The 19,508-nt window shown below is 36.7% G+C and overlaps 1 protein-coding gene across 2 annotated transcripts in view; it reads right to left on the minus strand.

Moving 5' to 3' along the window:
- PREX2 (phosphatidylinositol-3,4,5-trisphosphate dependent Rac exchange factor 2) overlaps positions 1–19,508 on the minus strand; it is a 172,964-nt gene that overhangs the window by 97,627 nt on the left and 55,829 nt on the right. For both annotated transcript variants that reach the window (XM_063392853.1, XM_063392862.1), the window contains 5 exons: positions 15,888–16,021; positions 13,741–13,844; positions 6,678–6,827; positions 3,924–4,068; positions 2,307–2,407 (listed from right to left, as the gene is read on the minus strand). In XM_063392853.1, the coding sequence (XP_063248923.1) occupies positions 2,307–2,407; positions 3,924–4,068; positions 6,678–6,827; positions 13,741–13,844; positions 15,888–16,021 (634 nt within the window). The remainder of the gene's footprint in view (positions 1–2,306; positions 2,408–3,923; positions 4,069–6,677; positions 6,828–13,740; positions 13,845–15,887; positions 16,022–19,508) is intronic.

Raw genomic sequence — 19,508 nt, forward strand, 5'->3', positions numbered from 1 at the left:
AACCAGCAAGTTCCAAAAATAAAAAAACACCATCAAGATAATTTTGCCTAAAGCCAAATTATTCCTCACTCTTGCAGGGATGCACGTGGAGGGACCCAAGATGACAACGCACCTCTCCTTTCTTGCATGCCCATGACAGACAGAGCAGGCTGTGCACCCTGGGGAACACAAGCACCACTCTGTCTCTGCAGTCTCAACTTACCACAGTGCATCAGAGACTAAGGGAGTAGCTCCACAGAGCTGGAACATGCTGGGTTTGAAACACTTAAGCTCACAAAAAGCTACATTACCACCAAAGTAAGAAAGGCCAACTTGGTTTGTGTGTCCCTTCCAACGCTGTAACCACATTTATGCTGGGATAGGTATTTATATGGCATATGCTATGAAAAGGGAACTGATTGAGGTTTAAACTGGTCTTTTAATTTTTTTGCCAAGGTAATTTTAAATCAGATCATTACATCAGTCCAAGAAACTGCACAGCCACCTATTCATTTTAAAACTATCTGATATTCAGTTTATTTTTGTAACTATAAAGCTCCTTAATCCATTGAGACAAGGCTTCCAACTCTAATCAGCTGCAGTGAGTGGACAAAGTACCTCACTCCATTGACTGGTATCAGCCATTTCAGATATCAGAGAATTTCCCCATGTAGATTTAAAATAGCAGCATACAAACAGATTTTTTCCCCTTATATAAAAGTGGAAGGGGGAAAAAAGGAAAAACTGTAACTTTTCTACTTGCTCACACATCAGGCAGTACAACAATGTCCATCACAACATGGTTCTGTCACTGCTACAATGAACTCCAGCACAGTGACAATAATGGCCAGCCTAGTGAATATGCAAACTCTCAACAAAGGCCTCTACAATATTTGCAATGTAAATAACAGCCAAACATTCTTCTTCCCTTGCTCCCTCTGTGAAAACAGATGGTTCATTCAACTTTATTTTAGGAATGCTATTTTCAGTGAACCACAGCTGGATTCGCTATTCAAAGTAGCATGTCTGGCTCACATTTCTATGCTCTAATATAATTACCCTTTTATCTCATAGAGTTACACAATATTCATTTAACTTTGCATTGAGAAAATCTATGGGTGTATTTAGGACATAAATTAGACGATCAGGAGAAGAATCTCTGGCAACAGAACCATTCCACTGAAAACAATTCAGTGTGTATAGTAAACATAATAGGATCTGACATTTGAATGATGGTGGAAGAAAATCATGTAGACTGACATTAAAGAAATGAAGACTACATGACTACTGATGAATAACCTTAATATTTTTCCTCCTACTCTGCATATGTTTAAAACGCACACAGCTCAGTGGCACTATGTTTCTCCCACTTTCTTTCTAGTCAAGGACATTAAAATCATTGCAAAGGACTTAAATTAAGTATTAAAGTCATTGTTGGCTGGAGTACAGAAGTATTAAAATGTATATTATCAAAGACTCCATATAAATTTACACTCTGAATCTATCATGGAACAGTAACTAACTTGACAGCTTTGTTTTGAGTGACTGTAACTATCATATGTGATTCTGTAAAATATGGCTTCAAAATCAGAAGTTTCTCCAGCTTGTTTATATAGTCCTGTTAGACTATACCTTGTAATAATGACAGAGATAAGGACGTGTTCTGTTAAGAGAGAAATGTTGCCTATGCAAATTACCTGCAGAAATCAAACCTTATTACTGGCTAAAAAAATGAAGCCTTTCAGTGATACTTCTCTGCACAATGAGCTAAATGCAGAGACTTGACTGCAAATTTCAGCATCAAAATATCGATTTTAGTAACTATACTATGTAGTGAAGAGAAGGCCTTAAAATTCAAAAGATTTAACTGTTGGGTTACAGATTCGTCAGCTCCACTTGTAACATCTAACAGATGAGCAAGCACACTTATAAAAACAGCCAGCTATGATTCACTGTCATGTAAATTCTTAGCTGAACACCTATCCCTAAAATGCCCAACCTTACTAAAGGTTAGAATCCTTACAAGCAGTGTACTGTTCTGTGTTTCCCCAGAATATCTTTTTGCTTACAAGAGAACAGCAATGTTTCTCTAGGTCCCTTTGCCCGATGTTATAATCCCAACAGCCTAGAGGAAATCTGATTAAATCAGTGGAGCCTTTCCCAGTAAATCTGCTATGGACATGGACAATGGCCCCACAAGGCCCCTGCAAGGATATAATGCAGATTCAACAAGTTATCTTGTGTTAACAAGTCCATCTTTTTGTGAAACAAATTCTAGTTACAACAATTATCTTGAAAACAAGTAAGTTAAAGCTAACTATATTTACCATGGTGAATAATGCCGTTCTCTAGCAAAGCTTGGCCAAGATGAACACCTTCTTCAGATTTGTGTATCTCTCCAATTTCCAACAGCCAGGACACAAATTCACTGAAAAACAGATACAGAAAACAAAATTTACATCTCATACCACCAGATCTACTGTGTCTCCATTACTAGTGGTTTTTACTAGTCTTGTAAATAATCCTTTAGCCCAATGATCCTCAAAATGTTGTACCACCTTTTCAAAAGAGCTTTTCTATTATTTTGACATAACCACATATGGTTTCCCATGAGATGTCTTTTCTGCTCAGAAGTTTTCCATGCATGAAGTTAACGTGGCACACAGTAGGGATTTTCCACATTTTCTGGGATATCCTCAACTAGTATAGCTGCATTTGGTCAGACAGACCAATATAAGGCAATCCCAGGTGTTCCTACTGCACCTGCCCAGGTGCAGCATCCATACCACGATGGCAGAACATAACCACAGTGTGACAAAACAGTAGGCTTGTTACTTGCAGGGTGTGTCAAACATATTGACATCCAGAGCATATACACCAAGGATATATTCATGTGCAGAAAGTTTCTGCTTCTACCAAAGCAAAGGTGATGCAGTTCAGAGACATTGGATGTATAGCACGTAAGATGTACATGTCACAAATCAAAAGAAAAGTGCAAAGGGGTAGTGCAACCTTCACAATAATGGGTTTTAACTGGTGACTCTGGGACCAGCAGAAGCATTCTTCAAAATAATTCACTACAAAGACAGCCCTGACAAGAAGCGATTTGATGGTAGATTTAAATGGCTCCTCACTGTGAGTGTGTTCTTCACCTGGATCCAACAACTTCACCGAGGAATCATGATTCCACCATTACTGAACAATTCATCTTAATCCTCATTTCACTTCTCTTCAACTTCTGACAGTGCATAAGAATCTCCCAAGTTTTATTTCCCTTTTGAACCGAGTGGTATCTCCTCAACAACTTTTTTGTGCGAAACACTCCATTTTATAAAAATGGTTTTCATATTTAACGTATGGTCCTAAGTTTTCATACTTATCTTATGGCCAGATGAAGTAAGTGATAACCCTTCTGCCTCCCAAATGATTTTTTTTTTCATATACACATTTTTAGGGCATCTATTTCTCTTTCAGTCTTTTCAAGCCATGGGTATAATAAGGTAATATAAAGATCCTCCTGATAATTTAAACAAGTAAACCTTATCTAGTAATTCTATTCCTGACCTTCAAGCAAGAGGAGGACAGGAACTGTTTTAAGAGACAAAAATTACTCAGGTGGAATAAATAAAATTTTACAGTTCAAACTAGTCATTCCAGAGACAAAATGCAATCAACAAGTTGGGAATTATTTCTTGAGAGAAACTCATTGACTTGATGCATTTCCATATTTTTATCATGCCCTTTGCAGCCTTGTCTCATTAATAGTGCAAAACAAGTACACATTCATAAATTTCAGGCAGACCATTTTACATTCTGGCTAAATTCTGTGAGGCAAATAGGCCTAACAGACATTACAAATGAAATGTGGTTTTACAGAGTCCCAAAGAAGATTTAAAATGTGGGTTTAGATGGTAAGAATTCGTGCTATCAGATGCACATAATACCTTCCAAGAAAGCATTTGGGGAAAGTGGTTAATTTCCTCTTCCTGTCTTTGATGAGATTCCCTTGTTTGCACATCATTTTGTACAATCTTTCTCCTTGCTCCGAGATCATCACCCAAGTGTCCTGTTCCATGCCCAATTTTAAACCTGCCAAAAATGCATTAACATTTTATGAAGTGATATTGCCATTATATTTCAGTATCTTCCCTGAAATGGAGAAATAATACTGATATTTTACATACCAAAAAAAAGCTAAAGAACAATTTTTCATTATTTTCTCACAATCAAGTTAAACCATGAACATCTGATCTTCATAAAGGAGAAACAAAAGATATTTTTCCCACTGGGAAGTTAAATTGCTACTCTATCTACCTCACCATTTATTTTGTAGTAATAACAGACCTCAGTATATGAACATTTGCAAGGGATTAGTCATGTCTTCACAAGTTTTAAATAAAGAGCCTTGGTTTTGCCCTTACCATCTGATAAAAAAAGATCTCCACTGAAAGGAATATTTTTCAAATTTCCAGTTAATAGTAGTAAAAAGTTATCAGGTATACATATGCTAGTTTCACCTAGATAATTCACCCTTTTTCCACAAATCCTTTCAGGCTGGGCAAGGGAGTTGGAACTAGAAGATCTTTATGGCCCCCTTCAATCTAAGTCATTCTATGATATTCCATCTGAGTAAGGGTCTGGTACTTCTTTATTTCTGAAAATACAGCCTGAAGAAGTTTGTCTCTCATGGGAAGAAGCTAACAGTGGTACTGGGCACTACTACTGAATAAGGATTGTTTCTCATTATCCATGAACCAGGCAGCAGTGATGTCACATAAACAAAACTTGGAGTATTCCAGGGAAAAGAAAACTTAACTTAAATATACTACTTCTGGAGCTTATGGGATGTTGATACTGTTATTTGTATTGACTTTTCAAATAAGATCATCACAGCATGATCAGTCTTAGAGATGACCACCTTTGAAATAAATTTGTAACTTGCTGAATGCCTCAGGTGTTTACAGGAAAGCTGCCAAATTGTCAGAAAATATCTGCAAGTTTCCAATACATCTTATTTCCCCTAGCAAGCAAATTCAATCTACAAAGTGGTCCTAGTTTAAAATTTTATTACAAAAGCTGGAAACTGCTAAATCACTTAATTCAGGGCATTGTCTCATTTTCGTTCAGCTTCTGCTACATGGATTCCAAGTAAAAGTACAGGTTTAATTTCTCTCAGTCCATTGAATCTCTGAGTCTTCCAACTCATTTGGTTTTTCACAAATCTGTGTTGCAACATGAATCTATGTGCGCCTTGTCTCCTCCTCGTTTCATCACTGTCTCCTTGGTAGCAAACCCACTGAGAACATCAGGACCTGAAAGCTTCCACAAATCATGGGATGCTAAAATCCTAAGACATGCATTGGCTTTGGGATGGCTACCTCAGACCTCCAGCTTACCAAAGTTAGCTCCAACTCATTTCTACTACCAGCTGCTCATTTGATTAGTGTGAAAGAGTAAGAATTCATCAACATAAAATACTACTACTTACTCTTTGTATTTTTTACCTAAAGCATCGAAAACCTAAGGGAGACATGAAACTTGACATAGAAGTAAGATTTACTGAAAATATTTTAGTCAGTTCCACACAAGGTCCTATACAGAAGCAGACAACCCGGGTCTTTTTGCATTTGGCACCATGTCTACCACATTGCTTTTTAATTTTTTAAACATTTTTCATATTTTAAAAGTGTTTAGGGTTTAGACCTCTAAAGCATCTTTTTAGCTTTTCTGCTGTAAATTCCTGATGACACTATTGACTAGTGCTGAGACACCCTTCTTAAAACTCTGGTCCTACAACAGATTCTAGAACATCCAGTATTCAACTTTAAAAGACAAAGAAAATATTGTTAGTGCCCATTTACAACACAAACCAATAGTTAGTGCAAGAGGCAATGGAAAATCTACAAAGATCAGGAAAAGAATCACATATCTAAATACAAGGTCATATTTTCTTTCAATATCAAGGCTCCAAATAACATTACTAATTAGGATATTTGAGCTGTCAAATGAAATTAGCTTCAGAAAAGGAGGTTGTCATCTTTCCCTGCTTCTACTTTGTGCTAGGATCACCTTGAACCCATGAAGTAACTCATGGTCACATTTGAGATCAGGATTATATTTCATCCAAGTATTCTTCCACATTAATTCAGTTACTCAGAAAGGTAGGGGTTTTTCCCAAGGTGATTGGAAATGGTGATTACTTTCTTGGGTAGGAGACAGTACATCCAAGATGGAGTTGTGGATGTGTTGTGAATCATTTCAGTTTGGATCATCTGCATTAAGATCCAACGCAAAAAAGCCTGCACATTTCGGTGACTCAAATGGCCAGTCACAAAGGAAATCAGTGCATACAAATCCCACAAGGCATTTAGGATAGACCCTCAGATACCACAAACCATAATAATACACAGGTCTCAATGAATTTATGACAATTTATACTGGTTGACGACAAGCTGTAAAATCACAGATTAAATCATCTCCCCATTTCCCAAAAAGCATTTACTACCAGCACATATGATACAAGACATTATGCCCTTCCCAGTACAAGTTTGATTCATTTTTCCCAGGCAGGTATTCATAAATCTTCAGCTGAACCTGACACCACAAGTTTGCCTACCAGCTGGTTTTGCTTTATATCTCAACATAAAAATACAGTATGGCTCTCTGGCAGAGTAACACTAGGAAGTTTATTGACCTACCTTTTCTTCTCTCACGCTCTTTCAAAATAGCTTCCAGCCATTCTTGCTTCTCTTCAGGGGTTTTTGCCATGCATACAAACCATTTATTCTTTGCTGTGTTGTGGATCTTCCAGCCATTAATAACAGTGTGGCCACTGCTGTGGTAGTCAGCTGGGAACAGATAAAATTGTGTAAAGAGCACAAACTCTTAAAAAAAGCAACAGCAATAATTGCCACAATTACTAAAAACTTATCACTACATATAAAAGCCCAGAAAATACAGGAGAATAAAAACTAATTTAAAGTTATCTGTGCCACTGTGAATTATAACTTAATACACTGTCGTTTTAATTTTAATAAATAGTGTCCTTTGTAACATGCAACAGAGATTTTCCTAGCATATGGAAGAAGGTATAAAGTCGACACTAAAACAGGCAGAGTTCTATTAAGAGAAAAGATAACAGTACTTTAGTGTTAAACTGCAATAAATAATTCATTAAACAAGCAGCATTGTGCTTTTGCCCCTCAAATTCCTCAGAGTTGCTGTGCTGATTGACCGATTTATTATTAAGTGTAAAAAGGACTAAATATACAGGGAGGGAAATACAATTTCAATTTCACAAGTAAATAAAGCACATATATTTGGTGTATCTTTACTGGTTACCTGAATAAGCAAATATCTACCCTTACTAGTTTAAACAAACTGAAATATAATAAAGATGATTCTGATCAAAAAACCAACTGCATAATTCCTGAAATATGTTCCTAACAGCCTTATGTTCAATGAGCACATGATGAGAGGTAAGGGTTGCTGATGTTCTGAGGTAACTAGAACTCCTGACACTTTACATGTTAAAATATCTATGCTATAGAAATCAAACTATTTACTACTTATTACTCTGTATTTACTTCTATAGCAATTGATTTTACCATGCCAGTCCATAAATCTCATTCAGAAATTCTAAAATTAACCCCTTACTATCCTTCACAAGGATTACATGACTTTCCGGGGAGAAAATTTGTGAATTATAAAAACCTTATGATAAAAAATAATCTTTTTTTCATAAAACACAGACTCAAAAACTAAAGCTAGCAACTACAACACAAAACATCAAGAAAAATCAAAGGTCAGTATTTTCTCACCATGAACTTTCATTAAGGGGCAAAAAAGTCCTGAGGTCAACCCTGAACTAGTGCAATAACTATGCAGCTTTTCATTTAGCAAATGCTTTTTCAGCTCTATTTTTTATGATGAGATGAGATTTTCTGAAACTGAAACCCTTGCTGAAATGCTTGCTAAGATTTATCATAAATCTCAGCAGACATGCTAGTATCCTTTCAATAACTTTGCATTTTAATTAGATGGCAAGCAGCCAAGCTTTGTGTACTGGGCTGGGAAATGTCAGGAACTACTAGAAAATCATGAGACTGATGGCTAATTTCTAAACCAACAAAACTTTCTAGTAATCAAAGCACGTAAAAAAGTGCAAGCAAGTCTATGACAGGGAAAAAATGAAGTTATTTTTCCAACATCATGTTTATGCCACTTACTTACTTATCATATTTTTAGTTGCATAGCCTATGCATAGTATCTTTGTTTCTTTAAAAACAGTGTTTCTTGAAAATTACCCATTATATTATTCATGCACTCTTAGAAGATCAGACCCAGAAGTCAAGGACAAGAAATAAGTCTCAGACAGAAACTCTCAACTGACAGACTGCAGACCCTTGGAGATCAGAGGCAGAAGCACCACTGGAGGACCTAAAGTTAGGGTTCCTTTGTTTATTTCTTATGTTAGAGGTGAATACATGTAAAACTACAGGGTCATAATTTTCCTGTGGTCTTTGTTACTGTATGTCTATCATCACAAGACATGTTGTGTAGGGAAATGATTACCAGTGCACTGAATCATAAGAGTTAAAATTGTGGCCAAAAAAAGTATCAAACATGAGGGCTCGGACTCACAAATGAATTTAGATCCTCCCACTTTGGACAAAAACTTGATATCAACTTAGTAGCTTAATTCAGAAAGAAATGATGTGTCCAGACACTTTAACCTCTCAATGTAGAGATGACTTTTTAGATATTCACCTTCCTTGGCATCTGAGGATCTGTAACTGCAGGGCCAGGAGCACCCTGACTGTTTGACCACACTCACCTCATTCCACCAGAAACTCGCAGAATTCTGGGAACAGCCCAATCATCAAGGTAGGTACTATGACTGCCTAATGTATACAGAGGGCACTGAGCTCAGGTGAAGGAAGATGTGAAGCAGTTGTCCAGCTTTGCTATGGTAACACACTGCCATGACACCCACTTGGACTTCAGCCTCTAACTGCAACACGGCTGCTTTGTCCTTTGCTCTTCACACTCCCCATGGAGGGGAGCAATCCCTACAATCCAAGGCTCCTATGAGCAATTTATTCTCCCCAATACACCCATGTCCATAGTCAAGAGCAGTTCAGCATTGCACTGTCATCCCATTTAAACTCCTACCTTCTTTGGGCTGGCAGTTGGGCAAAATCTGGTCAAGAGCTGCTGGCCAGCCAGGAGGTGTGCATGTCCTGCCTGCCCAGCTGCTCTGCACGTAGGCACACTCTTCACATCAATGCAGTCACAGCTGCCAGTCAGGCTAAACAAACAATTTGCAAACCTGACATAAAGGTTACAGAAGGCAGAAGAGCACGAGACTGCTGTTTGCTCCATACAAAGTCTGAACAAGCAGGATCAACAAATCATTAACCTACAATTTCCCTAGGAAAGGTGATGAAAGATTACATCGTCTTTTAAAGTGACTTGGTAATACAAAGCTCGCAATTTGAACTGCAATATATTGTTCAAAATTCAAGACTCATATCTTTGAGTGATGCATAAGAAGAAATTTGTTGCAGCCATATACAAAAGAATTTTCTTCTTCTCTTAAAAATATAAACAGAAGTGTCTGTATTGAAGTACTTTTAAGTTTCTTAGAAGTTCTTAGGAGCATCAATGTTCAGAAATGCCAAGGAAATAATTGTTGCACAAACTGCCATCTTCTATGTACACTTTTTGATGAAGTTTCCAGCTACCTTTATCATGTTGTGTTTTCTCTATATGATGTCTCATTTCAACACTAGAGAGGACAGAACTACTATACAAGAGGTAAACATAAATCTAGTATTTTTTAAGTCTCAAGTGCTTTTCTTCATAAAGTACCATTCATTTAATGGGTGCTAAATGCCTTCAGAAATGTATTTTTCCCTCAAAACTGAATTTTAGAAACTGGTACAGAACAAAGAATACGATTACCATAAAACCACCTTTCTAATACTTGCAAGTGGTTGTGTAGCCACATTATTTTAAGATCATAAATAGTCTTCCCTGATAAGTAATATGCATCCCACTTTAATCAGTGCAATCAAGAAAAAGCAGAGTGCTTCATGGTGCTGAAACAAAAAAAGAAAGCTTACACCAACTGTACTGCTCAGCCAAGGCCTAATTTCATCAAAGAAAAATTGCTTTTATGAAAAAGCTTTGTTAATTTCTGTAGGCATGTCATTAGCATGATAATAAACCACACTGGGAATCTGTTTTGTTATTTCTATGCTTCTACTCACAAACAACAAAGACTACATTGCAACATCTATCAATGCTGAGAGCAAACACTCTCAGTTGCCCTGTTCCCTGGAGCTCCATGGTCCCTTATATAAAGTGAGCAGAGGATCCCAAAATCTGCAGTAAGGAACTGTGGAAGTATCATCTAGACTCAATAGTCTTTGATGTCTATAAAGAGATCCATTTAGAATGCATGACAAAGAGTCCTGCACAGATATGAAAATATAAGTACTCTGCACCCAGAGCTTCCACTCTAAATTAGGAATTAAAGAAACTGATAGGTAATAGATGACTGAAGAGAATAAAAACATAAAATACCAAAAAAAGCACATGCTAATGTGAGCGACACTAAGACAACCATATTACTCCTCTTGGGAATGCAATGAGACAAAAAGAAAGCAGCAGAACAGTACTGGGTTACAGTTCAAACGTGGATGACTACAGGGGATGAGAACAAGACATCTGGGTGTAACAAATGAGAACAGTAAGGAAAGCAGAACAGACAAAGGTTAAAGAAAGACATCATGATCTGAGTGCAAGAAAAAATATCTGTGTGAGGAGGGGGAATACAGAAGTCTCACAAGGAAGGAAAAGAGCGGGTAGAGTTAAATAAAAAAAAGGGGAGGGTGACAAGAAAAAGGCAGAAAGATGTCACAGGTCAGGGAGTGAACACAGAAATTTCCATATTTCAAAAAGAACCACAAAGAGGGATGAAATAGCAATAATTACAAGAAGAAATAAATTTTAGGATATTGGATAAACTAAAATGGAAAAAGCAGAAAGTGTGGTGATAGGGAAAAAAGCAGGTAAGAAGAATCACAGCACAGTTTGGGTTAGAAGGGCCCTTACAAATAACCTGCAATGAGCAGGGACATTTTCAGCTAGATCAGGTTGCTCAGAGCTTCAGCCAACCTGACCTCATATGCTTCCAGGGATTGAGCATCCACCAACTCTAGTAAGTTAGAAATCAGACTAACCAAACTATTAGTGATGTCACAGAAGTGTGGAAAGGAGTATGGATTGTGGAAATAATGTGTACATAAAAGTGACAAAGACTGATATGGCTCAGGAGACCAAGGGGGAAGGAAACATGAACCCTACAGGACTGGGTGCAAGGCTATAGGAAATGGGGACAGTAGCCAAATTTCCTGTGGCTGAAGGAAATTAGACAACTGGTGTCTGGTGCACAGAGGATGACTGTGCTTAGCCACATTATAATTGAAGATTCATTGAGGATGAAAACAAACAGGCAGGAAGGAAAATGAACAGTGTGAAAGAGACCAAGGGCTGAACAGCTAGAAAAGTAAAGGAAGAAAGGTAGGACAGATAGAAGATCAAAGAAAATTTTCTAAAGCCAACATTAACTGCATGACAATATGTGGGGAGGAATCAATTAAAGATGAGTAGTTACAGAATTCTTGGAATATTCATCAGGAAGAAGATGTAGGTATCACTTTCTGGACACAGTAATGTTAACACTTACAAGCAAAGAGATGCTGTCTTAGAAAGTGACATGATGCAAACAGGAAAACTGCCTTTTATTTCTAAAGCATATTTAGGAAGATGAAAATAAATGAAAGGAAGTAAAACAGTACAAGACTGAAATAATTAACTCTCTTTTTTGCATAAACAAAACATTGAGATTTGATACAAATAAAGCTAAACGTTGGGCAGGGATACAGGCTGGAAATGGGGAATAGCAGGGTAAAGAATATTGAATAAAATGTATTCAACTCAAAGAGGCTTGAAGAAATTCACTGCAGTGTACCCACAGATAGGTTGAAATCACTAACTAAATCAGTGAGCCTGGTGAGGGATATAACCCAAAACAGATGTCAAGGAGTTCTTACAAAAAATGTCTGGTAAGCAAAGACAACGGATCAAGTGTGACACCCCAGTGCTCTACCTTATGTTCAGCACTTTTCACCATTTTTATCAATAGTTTAAATGGTTCACGGTAACCTTGTTCATGGAACCAAGTCAAGAAGCATTGCAAGAGCTTTGGGGAACAAGATGTGAATTCTGAATGCTTAACAAATTGTAGAAATGGTAAGATAAAACTCAGTACAGAAAAGAAAGTAATTATCAGTCGTACTCTCAGACATTAACACAGTATAAAATATAACGGGATAGGCACCAGTAGGGTACAAAATGCTCTGCTCTGGTATTCTTGAACACAAATGAAAAGATTGAAAAATAATGCCCTCAGAAAAGCCAAACAATCCTGGAACTAGTAGCAGACATCCCACGTTGCTGCACTGAAGTAATTATTTTGGCATCAGTAAAATTTGAGCTCTAGACACTTCAGCTTTAAACTCCAAGCATTTATTAATGTAACTTCTTTATAAAATTGAATGTGAATGATAAAAGATGAAAGCAAACTGATCAAAAAAACAAAATTCAAAGGACAAAAATAAAATTATAAAATAAAAAAAACAACACATGAGAAAAGATTGAAAGAATTTAAAATATGAGATGGACGAAAGAGTCAACAGTCTTCCAATAAATTATCTTGTTGCAATAAGAACAATAGTCAATTTGTTCTCTCAGTCAATTCTACTATCTACTCTGTCAAACAAGAAGTGACCACAGTATTTTGAATACAAGGAGCTCAAGAATAGGGAAAAAAAATCTTAATTTTAATAAAATATTGAATTCCTATGAAGCTTACTTAGAAGTAAAATCATTGTTATCAATGCCAATTTTAGAACAAAATTACATTGAGAAATGCTTGGAATACATAATAGAGGACAAACCTAACCCTATTTTAAAATACAAAGAGAAGCAATATATAATTCACAGAAATTCCCACTAGACTTACATATTTGCAATGCTACTGCAAGTTTCACATACCACTTTTTTTTTTAACTTTACATTAAAAAAACCCAAAATATTTTAGTTACAAGAAAAAGTAATTACTGTTAAGCTCAAAGGTTAAACTCAAGTTTCTACAACAAAAATTGAAATGTCTAGGAATACTTTGGGTTTTCACTTTACTAATATATGCCGGGAAAATTTCAATTAATCTTATGGCTTATATCCCTAAAGACAATTTTAAAAAATCCTTCCTTATGTTACAATTTCAGCATTTATTGTGTTTCATCCCAACAGAGGTAGGTTTTCCACTTGCTGTTATAAATATACCATGTACCTAGGGATAAGTTCTTTAAGAGTGCTGGAATGCTGTAAAATGAAGTTAAATATGCAATTTCAGTTGAGCAATAAATGTCACCTTATTTTATTACTCTGTTCATGTAAACGTAAAATAGCAGTCTATGGCTGCCCAGCTAATAATGGATGAAAGCAAAGATGTGTCACAGAAGCAGAATTTTGGTATTAATAGATAGTGCTTTTAAAGCACTCTTTCTTTCTAAATCTTTCTTTTTAAATATAAGGAACATCCTCCATTCTCAAAGAAATGATGAAGCTGCACTTGCTTTCAGCACCTCAAAAGACAGTTTTGTACAAGAGCCACACAAACACACTCACCTGTTCCATCATCTACGTTCTCTACCTCCATAACTTCTGTGTTTATTCTGCCCCGGAAAAGGTAACGGTGACCATCTGTAGATGCTTTGCTGTTCTTCAGTCTCCTGAAAAAACAAAGAGCACATCATCCACTTTCTTCTTCCATCTTTCTACACTGCTACACTGCACATGCAGCATTTAGAGATCACTGTGAGGATCACAATACCTTTATGCCTGTGCAATTGAACTGCAGAAACTGCTGCTGAATGGGATGTTGCTGATGGAAATGCAAAGATGCTATGGCTGGTAAGACTAAGCTGCAAATTCCTGCCTGAATGAGAGTTTGTTGGGAAAGTCTCACTCTATCAAAGCTCTGTTCCAACGCTTTGGTACCTATATGCTGTTGTCTGCCATCACAGACCAAAAACAGAGAGCCTTTCCTCCTAACTGATGTGGTCTCCCTATGTTGGTCTAGAAATTCAGCATGGGGGTAGTGTGACTGAAAAAAATTAAATGAGAACAACTTTGGATACAAATCTTGACCATTGTACATAAATCCCCATAAATGGGATTTATGTAGGGAAGAATGAAGACAACATTTTTCCTTCCTAACATAAGGGTTAACTAAAAACTGTAATTAAGGACTGATGAAGTTTTTTGCCGGTTTCACTGCAATATATTCCAAAGCACTTGGCATCATTGTGACTGGTCCCAGCAAAGCCAGTGCCTTTGGAGAACCCCAGTTCTAGACAGCTTTTCACACCTCAGATAAGCCAGGGATTATTGTCTATTCATTTTTGCCTATCATGATAATTAATACTGTATATCAAACAAAGGTCAGCTCTTAAGAATTAAGGATCTCCTGAATTTTGACCTTCATTCACTCGAAAGCAGTATTAATTTTCAGAAAATTACCTGCCTCTCTATCATTACCTCATTACCGTCTTATGAGTAACTCTACTACACCATAAATTTATTATTCAAAAATTGAGTAATAAAATAAAAATACAAAGAAAGCAAAAAAGCAGAACCAGCATAAAGTATAAAGTTTCAGAATTACATGTTTTTCTTTCCAAAGTGAGTAAATTCAATAGCTCTACTGGGTTTTAAAACTGTAAATCCAAATATGGCACTCCATATTTACACAACTCTGCCTCAAAAGGATGGTTAAAAATTACATAAAATATATGCCGTACCATAAAGGCAAGGCAATTTTTGCAAAATTACCAAAATACAATTTCTCTCTTTACATACTTGCCAGTCAATACTTCAAGTATCTTTCTGGAAATAATCAATTATTTTCCCATTTAAAGCTTTGAAATTATATTCTAAATTGAGTTACTCCTGTATCTGCAGAGATGCCACCATGGTACCAGCCAAGGACATGATTGCACAAAACTAAAGAAACCACAGACAACCTTTCCTGCACTTTGAGATTTTCATTCATTTTAGTGAGAATACAGCTACAAAAATATGCAACTTAGTGGAGGACAATTGAAAAGATGCTGTGTAACCAGCAACTTATTTGTAATTGCTGGACAACAAACTACGACAAATATCAGGAAGTTTTAAAAGAAGATGTATCATGTATCCAGGAAATCATCCAATATCTACCCAGTAATATGTCTTTAGTGGCTACTCTAAAACAACTTCTGGATTAAAGAGACAAACTTGAGGATCAAGAGGGATATATACACATAGGAGAACCCTTATTTTCACAACATTATCTACAGAAGCTTTTTGCTGAACTAAGGAATTGCTCTTTGGAATGCAGCAAGCAGCAGCTTCCTGGCTGTTTTCTCTGATTACAAATGTAAGACATTAAACTCTTGAATCTGTAGAGACTTATTTTATTACACAAGCTACAATTCTAATCTGTTTGAACTAAAAATTCAGACTGTTTACACTTTGTAGAAGAGAGTGAGGCCATCACAAATAACCTGCTGTGGAAGGTTGACAAAACAGATCCTTTTTCCCTGTACTTCACCACTCAGACTCTGCATCCATATAATTTTTTTTCCAATTGCTTGAATTAAATACATTTATCTTTGGTTGATTAGGTTCTTTTTAAAAATTATAACTTTTATGCTGTGTTACTTATGGAACAGCATACTCATGATTAGCTCTACTGTGAGAAAAACACATTACTTTTGAAAGTAATTATTTACCTGTGCTTTTTTTTGCAGTAGACCAGAAGATTATCAAACAGAAAAAAAATCCTCTCTTGGATATTTCCTGCTGAAATTTTCAGTAGTAGCCCACTTCGCAGCATTTCTGTACATGTGTCTGTGATGTTGGACCCCTAAAATTGGGTGGAAAGAGATTACTCTTTTAGTGAGAACTGGAGTACTTTGCATCAACTAAGGAGAAGTTTCTTACACAAACTCACAAGTATAACGATTCTCTGGAAAGACTGAAAAAACAAGTAATGGTAATTTACTGCATTGTAATTATACAATAATCTGTAATGATGCTTAACAGCAGCTTTGTGAATAGATACAATTAAATTACGAAAAGTTTCCAAATCATATTACTTTTGTGCAAAGACCTCTCTTGAAAATCAGGCCAACTTAATCCAATAGCTCCTACCCTCAGCAACTTTATTCAGAAATGTCTGAAAATGGGGATTTACAGGACATAATCCATGCCCTGATGAAATGGAAGCTGAAGCAGCCTGGGACTTGAACATCACTAAGGGTAGATACTTCTACACTAGATTAAGCTAAGCACAAAAACAAAATTTAAAAACCAGCAAGATATAAAACTTGGGAAAAGCTAAGAGTGGCATGTGGAGCTAGGACTGTCTAGTAGACTTCCTCCTAACCTACTCCAAGACATCAGAATTTTGGTAAGGTTTAGATGTTTGGAATGAAACTTCCCATGCCTCCTTTTTGGTTCAAGATAGATCATTCATGTGAAAAGGTGTCAGGCATTTTCATAAAAGTTAATGAAAGAGAAGCAACTTTAACAAAGGAAAATATTTTCCAAAAAAAAATTATATGGAAAAATTCATGGCACTTCTATTGCTTGTAAAGAGAAATTTACCTTTCAGGGAGGCCTACCTTGAATTCTGAGGTGCATTTTGCTAGTCTGAAAAATCATGGTCCTGTGGGACAGAGCTGCTGTCCATGTGCATGTCCATCCAGAAATACAATCCTGTTGATAATTATGTTTTCTATTGTGTTGGCTGCATCAAGCATACACCCAGGGTTTGAAGTGTTCCCTGACTTGAGGGAGTAAAAGTCAGCTTGGAAAACATGAAAAAAGCCAGGACTCTCCTGTCATCTACACATGTCCTGAATGGTTTAGGCATGTGATAGCTGCAGTTACTTCCTCTTCCTGATCTAACCACAGTAGTCCAAAGAAAAATGGATTCAATTAAGAGCCAAGAAGGGATCATGCATTCTGCTCTCACAGCTCCTCATCCTGCTGCTCATCCTCTGTATGTCACAGCTGTGAATATTGAGCAATAGCTCAGACTGTCCTAAGGAGAATGCAGTCTGTTTACAAAGATGAGATTGCACAACCATCACACTAGAACACAACCCAGGTCTCTAAGTAAAGCCAATTCAGGATCTGTATCCACTAACCACCCCTGCTTCCATTCAGGATCAAGTGATCAAGAAGCCAAAGATTAATGTCACCTACATCCACTACAGCATATTTCCCTTCCTAAGACAGCATCAGTACCAGCATGCTAATTATAATTTTTTATTCAAAATCAAGCACTGAAACATTTTAAAAGCACAATCAGTGATATAAATTAGGCATAAATTAGGGCTGCATGTAATGCTTGTTGACCATAATTACAGAAAAACAGGTCACTTTTTTCCATTCCATTTCATTGCTTTTGTGTATTAAAGAGTAAACAATATCTTCTTCTGTGTTTCAAATTTGCTGGAATAGTACTTACTAACAATTTGCATTTTGAAAGGTTGGATACTTTCTAAAGGGTCTTGGTTCGTTTTTGCATAAAACTTTCAACTTTGCAGAAAAATAGTAGCTTTTTGTGAGGAAGCCAAAAAATATTACCTTAAGGCTTCAGAATTGCACAAAATGATTGAGCTTTCTAAAAAAGGATGATATTTTTTTCAACGAAAGGATTCTACTAAAAATTTTGTCTTTTCTTATTGAAGAATTTAATTTACAGTATAGAAAAACACATCCTTTTCTCAGCAGTCCTAACAAGATCAGCCGCTATACCAGCATCATGTCATAAAATAACACATTTAATACATATTTTAAGTATAAATACTTTGGGCTGCCTGACTTATTTACAATCACCTCATTCACGATTCAAGTTCAATGTGACAGTATGGCAGTGAGGATTATCTGTCTCACATTACTACTCTTAGCTAATGTTATCCTCCTAATTTTCTTCCCTTTCTAAAATATACAGCTAGGTGATGAAAACAAGGTTCTAGAGATACGTTTTTTCCTCTCAGAGACATTTCATCCAAAGACTGAACAGTGTTAATGTCACTTCTCAGATACCTTCTGACAAGATCACAACCCATGCAGGTCAGTGAATTTTGTTAGAGCTTTTTCATTTGCTGAAGTCCAGGGGAATAAGAAAACAGAATCAGAAGTCACATCTTGTTGTCCTACATAACACTGCCAGTGCAGGAAAATCCCCTGTCACTCCCTTGCCTATGTAATAATTAGGATTTGCCTGTTTGTAGACTTTGGGTGGGCATGGAGCTGAAATGGAGAAAAATGGAAGGGTATATTACATGAAAGCACTGCTGTTTCTACATCTGGGGTGAGTTCCACCACATCCCTTAGAGATGAAAAACATGCCTGAGGATGAGGCAGAGAGCACACACAAGCACTGCCATATCTACCATGCAATTCAGAGGGCTGACAACCATAACAAGTTTTCATGAAGGATGGAGCTACACCTTAAACCCTCCCATGGGCTCTCAGCAGGAACACCAAGATACAGTGGATATCCAGCCCAGTAGGACAATTCACTTTTCCAGCTCCAAGCTGTCCCTCTCATGGGGGAAGGGTCAGGGTTAGACTATCATATGAGGGGGTCACTCTCATCCCAGAAGCAGGTGAGACTTTCTGCTGGAAAGAAGACTGAAACTACACTACCTACAATATTTTTGGAACAAGTATTACCAAAGCCTTCTGACACAAACATGTTTTCATTAAGTGCTTGCAGTGAAACTACCACAGGAATTTCCAATTTACATGAACTTGAAAAGTAATTTGCTATTTCCAAGTTTACACGGACATTTAAACTCAGTGCTTGTAAGAGATGATAGTTTCTCAACCTAAATGTAAAATCACTGCTATTAAGCCATTCATGTTTCTGTATATTTAAAGTCCCTGCAAGTAGAAATCATGGGCTATTTTCAGTGAAACCAGTGTTTTTGTAATCTGTAAATTTGAAAATGCCATGTATTGTAGAAACAAACCTATTTTAATCATCTTCCAACAAACCATATAAATTATTCCATTGGTGGGAAAAACGACTTGCAGAGCAGGCTTATTCTGTGAATCTAGACTAGTTTTGCGTCCATCTGTCCTACTGGGTCATTAAAGACTGTACAGCAATCCTCTTCAGTGGGTAGCACCCCAACCAAATACTCTGTGCCTTTTGAGGATAGCTGGTAGGGAAATTAAAAGTCCATAAAATCTTGGAGCCTGCAGGCTATTTAGGTATAACTGGCTTCTGATAACCTTTGGTTGTCAGTCAGACACCTATGATTCTAACTAAGGAAACACCTCAGGAAAAAGGTCTCAAATATGGGCTACCACAACCACACCGAAAAATAAAA

This window comes from Prinia subflava, chromosome 1 (genome assembly GCF_021018805.1).
Source record: "Prinia subflava isolate CZ2003 ecotype Zambia chromosome 1, Cam_Psub_1.2, whole genome shotgun sequence".
In the NCBI taxonomy this organism is placed as follows: Eukaryota; Metazoa; Chordata; class Aves; order Passeriformes; family Cisticolidae; genus Prinia; species Prinia subflava.